At 41.4% G+C, this 12731-nt stretch overlaps 1 protein-coding gene across 3 annotated transcripts in view; it reads right to left on the reverse strand.

The window, feature by feature from the left end:
* FURIN (furin, paired basic amino acid cleaving enzyme) overlaps positions 1 to 12731 on the reverse strand; it is a 296800-nt gene that overhangs the window by 107409 nt on the left and 176660 nt on the right. For all 3 annotated transcript variants that reach the window (XM_033920626.1, XM_033920628.1, XM_033920625.1), the window contains one exon: positions 7554 to 7649. In XM_033920626.1, coding sequence (XP_033776517.1) covers positions 7554 to 7649 — 96 coding nt within the window. The remainder of the gene's footprint in view (positions 1 to 7553; positions 7650 to 12731) is intronic.

Genomic DNA, 12731 nt, shown 5'->3' on the forward strand with positions numbered 1-12731 from the left:
TTGCTCTCAATGCCCATCACTGACCAGGTTAAAAAGTAACAACAGTAAGGCTTTGTTTCTGATTCTGTGTCTGTGCCACGAAAACACTTTTTAAAGCTCAGGTGTGGATATGCATGATAGACTCTTTACCAAGCGGAGAAGAAATGATGCAGGGACCTGGGAAGGGAACCCACCCCACCCCCATCCAATGCTGCTGAAGCTCTAACCTGTTCTGAGCACTTTGGGGACAGCGGGGTAAAAAACCAGATCAGATCAGATCCCTTGAAGGAGTCCTCAGCGTTAGAAAAGCAATAAAAACAGACCTCTTCACCTAAACCCCAACAGACTACAAAGAAATGCAAATTGGTACCAGAGCCAGTATGTGTCATGGAAGGAAAACTTACTACATTGTAAAATCTTGCACTGCAACTGTGGCAAATCTAACCTGTAAACTGTCCATATGTGTCAAATTAGGATAAAAACTTTACATCATAATCCGGAAACTGTATATCAGACCCCCTAGTATGTGCCAAGTTAAGATTGTAATCTTGTACTGAAATTAAGTATGTTTAACCTGTAACTTGTTCTGAGCTCTTTGGGGACAACGGGATAAATAAATAAATAGTTTATAGCCGATTTGTATGACTGTCACTGCCATTATATGGAAATCTCTCTCATGCATATTCATTAGGGCTAGCCTGGGGGTCCTCCAGGACAGGGTTGGGAACCTTAGGTTTGATACCTGCTGCTCCGTAATGTGGCAGGGCCTGTAAGTCAGTTATCATCATCGCAAACTTATACCAATTTAACGAGAGAAAAAAAAAAGCTTTTGCTTTATTTTGGAAACTTGAAAGACTTAGGAATTATTTTAGAGAATATCATTTTTGATTATTGGTGTAATCTTTGTTCCTATCTGTTGTAGGCTACTGTAATGACTATCCAAAATCAGTTTTGAAGAAATAACAAATATTACAAAATACTTTCTTTATCAAAGGTGATTAAACTGCACTGACTCCCAATTGAAGCTAGAATTGGTTTTAAATTCTACTATTTATTATTTAAGATCTGTCTTAGCGAAGTGGCAGATTTAATTCTGAACTTTCTTTTTGGGTTCCCGACAGTTAAGAGAGAATAAAGAATTAAAAAAAAAAAAAAAAAGTAGTTCAAAAATATTGCAAAACCATCTTTATATATCATAACACAGTTCACAATGCTTTATAAACATAACAATATTATAAAACATTTCAAATTCAGTTTCTCAATAAGTCTTTAATTCCCTTTCAAAGACTCTATCATTTAAATATCACTTTAATATGACTTGGGCAGTTCTTTCCACAATTTTACTGCTTGATATGCAAAAATTGAATTAAATAATTTAAAATATTTTTCATTTTACATCTTACAACTGTATCATAAAATAACATTTAAACTTAAACAATATCACTTGATTCTCTATCAATTTAACTTAAATCATAATATTTAAACCCTCCCTCCCAACCCTACTAATTCATATGTAGTACATACATCATATAATATATTATATATTCTGTCCTATTAATCTAATCATTTAATATCAAATCAGAAATCCCACCTCTCATACTTTGCAATTATACCTATTCCATACACAGCACTGTACAATAGTGATATATATTGAAGGACAAGGACCTACTACAGTTTTCAGTGAAGTTTGCTGTTTATGTGGACTCCAGCCGCTGAATGTTAGTTGAAAGGGTCCTGTTGAAACCAGCATCTATCTAAGGCTCTTACTGTTTCCTAATACTTGTAAGATTTTTCATTTAAAATTACGCTGATAGAAAATACGATTTTGTTTGGTACTGCAATGAGAGCTTGAAGTCAAATTTCATCAAATAACAATAAACTTTTATTTATATTGACTGGAGTAGCAGTACAGCAAATTACACATAATTGGAAAAATTATGACAGATTGAACTATAATTTTTGGTGGAACTCAGTTTGCCATATATATAAGATGGAGCGTACATTTGCAACACAAAAAGGATATATGGATAAGTTCAAGAAGATTTGGGGACCATTAACAGATTTTTGCAATGACTGATTTTAATTTTTTCCCATAATAAGATAATGGTTAAAGAAGGGAGGGAGGGAAGGGGTAAAGAATTTATTCTCTTTATTATACATTATAAAAAATATATCATAATGAATGAATGATAGTCCTATGAGAAATTAATGTGATAAAGGGAGGGAAAAGGGTTCATAATTAAATAATAATTGATAAAATCATTACAATATATATGTTATGTAAATTTATAAGAAAAATAATATAAAATATGGTTTATATAAAATACATTATAGAGATATCAAGTGTATTGTTAAGATAAATGTATGGAAAATTTATAACACTTGTTGATATGTGAAAAAATCAATAAAAAACTTAAAACAAAAAAAAAAAAAAAAAGAAAATACCGATACTAATAATTAAAACTAAAATGCTGGGCTAGAAACAGCTTCCAACAGAATGATTTAAAAAACCCAAACAACACACAAAAACAAAATCAGCAAGCAAAGACAAAGGCACATGGCATTTCAGCGTTTTCATCTTTTTGTATTATTTCAGAATTTTTGGGGCACAGGAGAAGCAGGGTAGGTGGCTTGTGGTTATTACATTCTTGACATTTCGCCTTTCTGTGATACTACCAAAGCAATTGACATATTATACAGTATAACCCCATAATAACGGACTTCAAGGGACCTGGAAAAACAGTTGCTTTTTTTAAAAACTTTATTTAGGGCAACTTGAAACAACATAAATCGTTGAACAACAGTCACTGCACAAGCATATCAGCAACATTAATAACAAAACTCAGCAAAATATTGGTATGGCACGAAATGATTGCAAACGAGAACACTGTACTGGAAAGAAAAATACTGTCATTTCTTTTTCTGGGCTGCATTTTGATACTATATCACCGGCATGCCACATGCCTTGTAGGCGGAGCCTGAATGTCGGTTATAGCCGAATAAGACTACAGCTAAAAGCGGCTCTGGGGACTAAAATAGTTGTCCGTTATATCCGAAAGATCGTTATATGCGAGTCCGCTATATCCGATGACTTTCTGTATGTTTATAATGGCACTCGGCCGGGACCAGCGGACCTCGTCCGCTATATGCGAGGTTCCGTTATAAGCAAGTCCGGTATAACGGGATTATACTGTAGTATATATAGGTACATTCTCTGTTCTTAGTGGGTTCACAGTGGGAATTGAAACCAGTCCCCCCCACCCAGCACACACACTTTTCAGCACACTTTATTATTGTACACCGCTTAGAAATATTTTAAATAAACTTGGATTAGGCTACTTCTCCACAAGAAGATCCTGTAGAAGCCGTTATCTAAGGGAAGATTTGGGGACCTGAATGAGCAAAGTGTGCGCGAATTGCTGTTCAATGCTTGTGACCTCCAGAAGCAAATGGATAATGTTTATTAAAGTTAACCAAGTACACAAAACAAATGGTAAAACCAGAGCATCCTAAATTTGAACTGCCCACCTACGTTCCCTCTGAGCAGAGCACATAAGTGATCGTTCCAACTTTCAAACCAAGTACCGTGTTTGTGATGATTTTTTGCACTATATATAGAAATGCACTGCTAATCCTGGGATCAAAAATTGTTGGTTTTAGAACTGCTGCCCACTCCCCCAATCAGCCTTTCTCCTTTCATGAAAAGAAGCTTCAGAAGGTCCACAAAGAAAGGGTGGAGTGGTACTAAATGGAGAGATACCAGATCACCAGGAGGGGGAGAGAGATGCCAAACCATACGTGCCCATTTTGGGCTCAGGCATCTGACACTACCCAAAACCTTATTTTCTCTCTTACTTATGCAATTCCCAAATCAAAATCTGGAAAGAAAATTAACAATTGCACAATGTTGAAAAAGGTGGGAAGTCAGTGAAGCTTGAATTCTATGCTTCAAGAATAGTCTGAAATTTGGCAGGTAAGATTTAATGCTAACAAACAGAAGATCATGCATTTGGGCTGCAAAAACCCAAGGGAACGATACAGTTTAGGCGGTGAAGAACTTTTGTGCTTGAAAGAGAATGGTGTGAGAGTAAGTGATGATCTTAAGGTGGCCAAACAGGTTGAAAAGGCAACAGCAAAAGAGGAAGAGGTACGGACAGTAGGAAAAAGGTGGTATTGATGCCCCTGTATTTAGGTTCAAACAATTTTTATTGATGCAAACAACAGCAAGTACAACGCCAGGGCACCCCACGGGTGCACAGTACAAACAAGGATGCATCATATACAGAAGAAAAGAAACAGCAACCAAACTCCCCCTCCACCTACTCTACATAGGGCGAACGAGATTAATGAGGCGGAAAGGCATTCCGAGGCCCTGGATTCTTATGATCCCCGAAGATGCCACACCACCCCTTCCCCCCACCTATGCCCACTGATCCCATCCATAACTAAGTGCCAGAACCTTTCAATACCCCGCACCTCCCCTCCCCAATCCCCCCTCCCCCCCAATGGTACTTTCCACCCCGCCCCACCAGTACTCACCAGTACTCTCCCAGCCCAACTAACTGAGCGCCCAGATTAGGACACCATCTTAAGACCACACTGCAGCCCTTTGGATGTAAAGCTTGTAGATATGGCTCTCAGATATTCAAGAACAACATCTTTCGCTTCCTAGCCCCTCCGGCATCTCGCGCCTCCCAGATGGCCAACTGATGCAACTGGTTCCACCAATGCCAAAACGCCGGAGGGTCAGGGACTGTCCAGCACTGAAGAATACATTTCCTACACAGAGCCCAACGCCCCCTGGGCAAATGACCAAAAGCCCCTGGCAAATCCAAAACAAAGTGGGCCGGGGTACTGCACAAGGCTCATGCCCCTGTATTAAAAAAAAAAAAAACCCTAATAAATAAAGACACTGGTGAGACCTCATTTAGAATATTGTGAGCAATTCTGGAGACCGCACCTTCAAAAGATAAACAGAATGGAGACAGTCCAGAGGAAGGCAACTAAAAGGGTTAGTGGTCATAAAAGATTTAGGAGGAAAGGCAGGAGAAGGCAGATATGACAGAGATGTGTAACTATCTAAGTGGCATAAATGTGCATGAGACAAGTCTCCTTCATTTGAAAAGAAGCTCCAGAATGAGAGGTTTAGAATGAAGTTAAGAGGCGATAGGCTCAGGAGTAATCTGAGGAAATACGTTTTTACAGAAAAGGTGACAGATGCATGGAATAGTCTTCCAGTAGAGGTGGTGGAGTCAAAAACTGTCTGAATTTAAGAAAGCGTGGGTCAGGCACGTGGTATCTCTTAGGGAGAGGAGATAGTGGATACTCCGGATGGGCAGACTGGATGGGTCACTTGGCCTTTATCGGTCATTATCTTTTGAGTTTATAGGAACAAAACTTTGGAATGATCTTCCAACTGCACTAGGAAAAGTTTCTTATTATATCTTTAGAAAATTGTTTTAAAAACTTTTAATTTTTTCATTGATTGTTAAATGAATAATTTTGTTTGGACACAAGTATTTTTTCAAATTGTTATTATCCACCTCGAATCTACTATGAGAATACTGTGGATTATAAATAAATAAGACTAGAATAGAATAATGTTTTCCTATGTTTCTATAGCCAAGAAAGAGCAGTTAATGGCTTTGCTGATTGCACCTATAGGCTCAATACGTGCTAGCAATCATAGACTTTCCTCCTGAGCTCCTGAGGGTGGTTTTCTACATTGGCTTTTCACAGCAGCAAAAAAACGAAGGCCGAGTCTAATCATCATCAAGCAGATAGAAGCAAACCTGACTAAACTTTTTCCAGCCTGAAATAAGAACCCACCTCTGTACAGCACCGAATATAATTTTATCTGATCCTTAGGAGTCCAAACTGCTGATGCATGCATGAGAGTTTTTAAAAATGGTCATAATTCTGTGGCCATGAGAATACATATGAACACTACAGGCGTATTCAAACGCTAAAGCCAATAGCACTGTTCACAAATCTTGACTAAATGTGGCCTTGTATGATGTTACTGGGGGAACAACAGTCTGTTGTTTGCTTTGGTCTTGGGAAAACACTGCGAAGCCTTAAAGATGGGAAAAGAGTTACAGCAGCCACATAACTGCCCAGCCTGCGTCATCATGAGCACACGGACAGACTGGCTGTCATTTAACCATCCTCTGAAGAGATCATGGCAACACATTGTATTATCATTTTACAAAGCATCACTGGATTAAAGAGGGTACTTTTATTTATTTTAATTTCTTATGTATTGCCTGTAAGCCAGAAAGCTACCAAAGCTGTGTACTTTCAGGTACAGGAGGTAATTTTTTGGCCCTATAAAACTCACTATTAAGTTTGTACTTGAGGAAGTAGAAAGTAAAATGACTTGCCTAAGACCAAAGGAGCCGCAGTGGCATTTGAACAGGGCTCTTCTGCTGTTGTGCTAACCATTAGGCTTAGGCATCTGAGCCAATCAAGGCCTTACACCAAGGAGGGGAAGGGCCGCCATTTTGGATCTGTGGGTCTCAGAGCTGGAGGGACCAAGCCTTCTTCTTGCTCTCTTCAAACAAAGGTACTGAGGAGAGATCGAGGGGTGGGGGAGCATCCAGTGGCAGAAGGGAGTGGACATTCCTCCTGCCTTTTTGAGTGAGGGGGAGGGAATGGTTTTGAGGGGTGGCACCGGGCATATGCCTCCATTGGCAGGAAGGAGTGGGCATCCCTTCTGACAATTTTTTCTCATGCGGGTCGGCATGGCCAAAGTGAGTGGGCATCCCTCCTGCCAATTTTTGCTGGTGAAAGAGGGTCAGTTCCCGGTGCGTCAGAGGGATGTCAGGGAGGGCCATCATCAGTTGGGAGGGGTAGGCTTTTTTTCTTTTTTTTTTTTAATGGGGCAGATATTGCGCGTGTGTAACACACACAGCAGCTGGATTTAGTGGCAATCACAGAGACATGGTTCACGGAGAATGGTTTACTCAAAAACACAGGAATTCTTATATTTGAATCGTACATCTGCCCTTTTATGTCACTTTTGGAACGTATTTCTCTTTTGAAAATGAGGCCCATAGTAAAGTAGAAAATGTACAGAGAAAGGCAGCCAAAGCGGATAGAATGATACCCCTATGAGGAAAGGCTAAAGGGGCCAAGGCTTTTCAGCTTGGAGAAGAGACGGTTAAGTGGCAATATGACAGATGTCCAAAAAATAGTAAGTGGAGTGGAATGGGTAGACATGAATTGCTTGCTTCAAAAAAGTACAAGAACTAGGGAACACAGAATGAAGTTACTAAGTAGTCCCTTTAGGACAAACTTCACTCAACCTGTAATTAAGCTCTGCAATGAAAAGTGGTTAGCAGAGCAAGATTTTAAAAAGGTCAGGGCAAGTTCCCGGAAGAAAAGTCCATAAACAGTTATTAACCATCCACTACTGATTCCTGGGATAAGCAGCATAATATCTATTTTACTTGCGACCTAGATTGACCACGGTTAGAAACCGGATACTGGGCTTGATGGTTCTTCGGTCTGTCCCAGTATGACAATGTTTATGTACTTATATAAGAAAAAATACTGCAAATCATTCTACTCACAATATACCACTGCTGGGGAAATTTGGGATCAACTGGTTCTGAATAAATGTCTCTCTTCTTTCTTCGCTTTGATATTTGCTGTTCCAGCCAGTGCACCTGGAAAAACACAAAAATGAGAGTAGAGGTTGCTTTAGTTAGAGGGGTTTTAATCAACCATATAATTATCTCCATTGCATCAGCTCTTTCTTTGTATAAATGGATGGAGAATGATCTTCTTTGGAATTGGCAAAAATCTGAACCGTTTTAGGTTAAAAGAGAACTGTGTAATCTGGCCCCCCTCCCTAAACCTTTACCTGGTTAGAATACAGATTTAAATTTTGGGCACAATCTTAGATTCTGAGTTGAGTATGCCAGCCAGATCAATCATTTGATGAAAGTATCAATGTGGCAGTTACATAATGTTCACAATTTGCAAATTGATGCGACACATGAGAACTTGGTTATTGTGATTTATGTGCTAAATACGAAGTGCTTTAGATCAATGTTTCTCAACTTTTTCAAGCCAAGTACCCCCTAAGCCTAACAAGTACCCCCGCCCAAGCTCCGCCCCAGACCCCACCCCATAATACTACTAATTGTAAAGCAATTTCTTCCATCCATTTTTCATATACATACAACATAATCTTATTAATACATAATGGTAACCACAAAATTAAAAACAAAACAAAGCAGACTGTACGCAGAGAAAATGTTAATTATAATTTATATTCAGGGGGGTTTCAAAGAGGTCAAGGTAGATGACTTTAAAATATGCAATCAGAAACAACTATAGAAAAATAGACAAATATAGAGCAAAATATAGACAGCAGATATAAAGTCACAAAACTGACATATTTTGATCACTAAATTGAAAATAAAATTATTTCTCCTACCTTTGTTGTCTGGTGATTTCAAGAGGACTCTGGTTCCATTTCCTTCTGACTGTGCATCCAATATTTCTTTCTTTCTGCCTCCTGTATGCTTCCTCTCCTCCGGACCCCATTCCCTTCCCCAGTCAACATCTCTCTCTCTCTCTCTCTCTCTCTGTGTCCCTCCACGAGTCTAACTTTTCTTCCTCTCTCCTCCACCACTATTGGCAACATGTCTCCCTCTCTCTCTCTCTCTCACTGTCCATCTGTCTTGAAAAATCCAGGTATCTCTCCCACCTACTCTACTGCCACATCCAACATTTCTCCCTCTCTCATCCCCCGGATCATGTGCAGTATTTTTTACCTCTGCCCACCAGCCCCATGCCCATTTCTCCTTCTAATACCCCTTTCCAGCACAATGCCATATTGTCCAACATTCCTCCCCCTTGCATCCCCTTCAGTCTGTCATTCTGTTCCCTCTCCACCACCATATCCAACATTTCTCCTCTCATCCTTCTCTCCCCATGCATCTCTACCTCTCTCCTCTTTCTCTCTATGCCAAATATTCCTCATTCATCCTTTTCTCTCACTCACTCACTGATGCCCAACAATTCTCCCTTTCTATTCCCTCCCTCATGTCCCAAGTTAGTGCCCCCTTCCTCCTTCCCTTCTGTGTCCCACGTTCATGCCCCTTCCCTTCCTTCTATGTCAAGTTTGTGTCCCCTCCCAGTGTTCCAAAATTAAGTTGCACGCTGGGAATCCCTACATAGCCCCCCGCCTGAAGCTGACCTGACCCATCCACAGAAGCCGATCACTGCCTCCCCCACCCGTATCCCCTCTCCTGAAGCCGACCGGACCACAGAAGCCGATCCCTGCCTGCTCCGCCCACACTCCCCGTTCTCCCGAAGTTGACCCATCCACAGAAACCGATTCCTGCCTGCCCGCACCTCCCCTGCCCCAAAGCCAACCCTGTTACTTTGTTGGAGCCAGACTCGCTCCATCCTCCCCAGCAGCAACTCCATGCAGGGACGAAGCGGCACGTGCAGCGATTCACATGCTGCACGTGGCTGGCCCAAAAGCTTTCCCTCTGACGTCAATTCTGTCGTTGGAGAGAAGGTTCTGGGTCAGCCACGCAGCATGTGAGTCGCTTTCTGTGTTCCTTCATGAAGTACTAATGGGGGAGGAGGGAGCCAGTCCGGCTCCAAAGAAGTAACAGGGTCAGATTCAAGGGTGGGGGGTGGAGTGGCGGCCAAGTGGGCAGGGATCCCCAGCAGCGGCTTCAGCAGTGGGGGCAGGCAGGGAGGGATCCCTGGTGGCAGTAGCGGCCAGGCTACATACCCCCAACAACTGGCCCACATACCGCGTGTTGAGAAACACTGCATTAGATAACTGTAATGCGCTACACTATGACAGTGTGGCCTGAAAAATAAAGCCAACTTTTTAGGCTTCAGTTCATTCAGAATATGGCCATCCAGGTTCTCAAGGGTCTGAAGCTGTCTGATCTTATTTCCTCATCTTAAATTTTCAGCACTGGTTGCCCACTGACCAATGAATCAAGTTGAAACTAGTGACTGATTTTCCATACTTTTAATAAATTGGCACTTTTTATCTAAAAGATTAAGTAGATCCAATGTTCTGATTAGGCAGAAGATATCATCTCAAGATATTCTTTCTGCCTCCTTCACTCAAGTTGTGGCTCTCCTAATTTACTCTCAGGCTTTTTGTATGCCACCTCCATTTCTGGTCTCGGTTAGGGCACAGGTCTTTGACCTGGGGGCCACCACGTGAGCGGACTGCTTGGCACGATGGACCACTGATCTGAGCCAGCAGCGGCAATTCTTATGTTCATGGGAAGGGTCAATATATAGTGAGATTTCGATTCAGCAGGGCAGGCTGCAAATCAAGCCTGGCTGTGTTCAATCAGTTGAATCTAATTATCAACTAAAATTAGTCAAGTCAGTTGACTAAGGGGGCAGTTAGTTTTTCATATTGGTGATAAGAGCGATGGATAATTTGTTCTTTAAACAAATTGATTGCCCTACAACACTTATTTTCTCCTATGCTCTTGTTTGCTTGTAAACTGAGTCGAGCTCCGTTGGGAGATGACCCAGTATATAAATCAAAGATTAGATTAGATTCTTTAAATAAGTGGAGTTATAATTTGAAAACTGTAATGTGTTTGCTTATGCTGTCTTTCACTAATATTACATTTTGTTTAAAGATCAGAAATCAATCAGTGCGACAAATAGGGGAAATCAGGAAGAAGGTAAAAACTTTTACTTATCCCCTGCATATGTTGATTTCTTACATATGATTATTGTGGTATTTGATACTGTATGTCACCTTGGATTTGGGTAGCTGAATTATAAATGAAGAAAATGAACAAAAATATAGTCAAATCCGTGCAGACCTTAACTGAGACTGTAGCAGAACGGGATTTAGGAGTAATAATCAGTGAAGACATGAAAACTGCCACTCAGGTGGAGAAGGCTTCATCCAAGGCTAGACAAATGATGGGTTGTATCCGCAGAAGCTTTGTCAGCCGGAAGCCCGAAGTCATCATGCCGTTGTACAGATCCATGGTGAGACCTCACCTGGAATACTGTGTACAATTCTGGAGGCCACATTACCAAAAAGATGTGCTGAGAGTCGAGTCGGTTCAAAGAATGGCCACCAGGATGGTCTCGGGGCTTAGGGATCTCCCGTATGAGGAAAGGCTGAATAAATTGCAGCTGTACTCATTCGAGGAACGTTAAGAGAGAGGAGACATAAGAACATAAGAAACGCCTTCACCGAATCAGACCTTAGGTCCATCCAGTCCGGTGACCCGCACACGCGGTGGCCAAGCCAGGTGTTCCCCGATGAAGACCTGTTTATCCGTATCCATCAATGTGATTTGCAAGAAGGTGTGCATCCAACTTGCCCTTGAAACCCAGAATGGTGGTTTCTGTCACAACCTCCTCCGGGAGAGCATTCCAAGTGTCCACCATACGCAGTGTGAAACAGAGCTTCCTGGTATTTGTCCTGAGCCTGTCGCCTCTCAACTTCAGTCCATAGCCTCTTGTCTGATTCACATTTGACAACGTGAATAACGATGCTTCACGCTCTATTTTGTCGAATCCTTTTATTATTTTATAAGTCTCTATCATATCCCCTCGCAGTCTTCTCTTCTCAAGGGTGAATATATCACAGGCCGTATCGAGGTGGAAGATGATATCTTCTTTCTTAAAGGGCCCTCGGCCACAAGAGGGCATCCGCTAAAAATCAGAGGAGGGAAATTTCATGGTGACACCAGGAAGTATTTCTTCACCGAAAGGGTGGTTGATCACTGGAACGAACTTCCACTGCAGGTGATTGTGGCCAGCAGCGTGCAAGATTTTAAAAGTAAATGGGATAAGCATGTGGGATCTCTAGGGGGGTAAAGTCGAGGGGTGGGGTCATTAAAGTGGGCAGACTTGATGGGCTATGGCCCTTTTCTGCTGTCATTTTTCTATGTTTCTATGTTAGGGAAGCCAGGGTGCAAATCTCCTCTTCCCCATTGACTAGGATAAAATTTTCCCCGTCCCTGCAGGAACTCATGTTCTCATCTCGTCCCAGTGAGTTCTTTTCTTGTCTCTGCCCCTGCTCCATTCCTTCTAGCTCCATCCTCATCTGCAGAAGCCTCAAACACTTTAAAATTATAAGTGTTCGAGGCTTGTGCAGTTAAGGCAAAGCTTACAGGAATGGGGCAGGGACAGGGGTAAAACTCACGGGGATGGGATGGGGAAATTGAGTTCCTGCGGGGACAAATTTGTCCCCGTGTCATTCTCTACCATTGATACTCTTCTTGAGCAAGTCACTATCTCCTGTTGCCTCAGGTGTGTAAGAAAAACATCCACCGAGGCAGAGTGGGATCTAGTCCCTGCCTTATTGAGGTCATTTGCTTTGCCAAGGCAGCCACTTGTGGTGCTGAGGCCCCAGGCAAGTGCACTGCTCGTCTCCCACCACCCAGTACATCTAGCAAATGATCTGCTGAACACCAACACTGTGTTGAAATTAATGCAACAAGACTTCGAGGCAAGAACATTTATTCTGCCCTTTTGGAATTCCTGCGTTTGTTCACAGAACTTTCATACTTATGCTAATTTTATCGTTTTTCTAGGTAATGACAAGTAAATACTGTATTTATGTTGCACATTATTTTGCAAAATAAAGAGGTGTCTATAAACTTAATAGAATGAAATGAAGTGGAAGCATTAAAAAAAATCCACACAACAGACAGTACAGATGAGTTAGCAAAAAGAAATAAAGTGGAAGGAATGAAATAAAAGTGCCAAAGGCAATGGTAATT

The sequence above is a fragment of the Geotrypetes seraphini genome, chromosome 14, assembly GCF_902459505.1.
Source record: "Geotrypetes seraphini chromosome 14, aGeoSer1.1, whole genome shotgun sequence".
NCBI classification, from domain to species: Eukaryota; Metazoa; Chordata; class Amphibia; order Gymnophiona; family Dermophiidae; genus Geotrypetes; species Geotrypetes seraphini.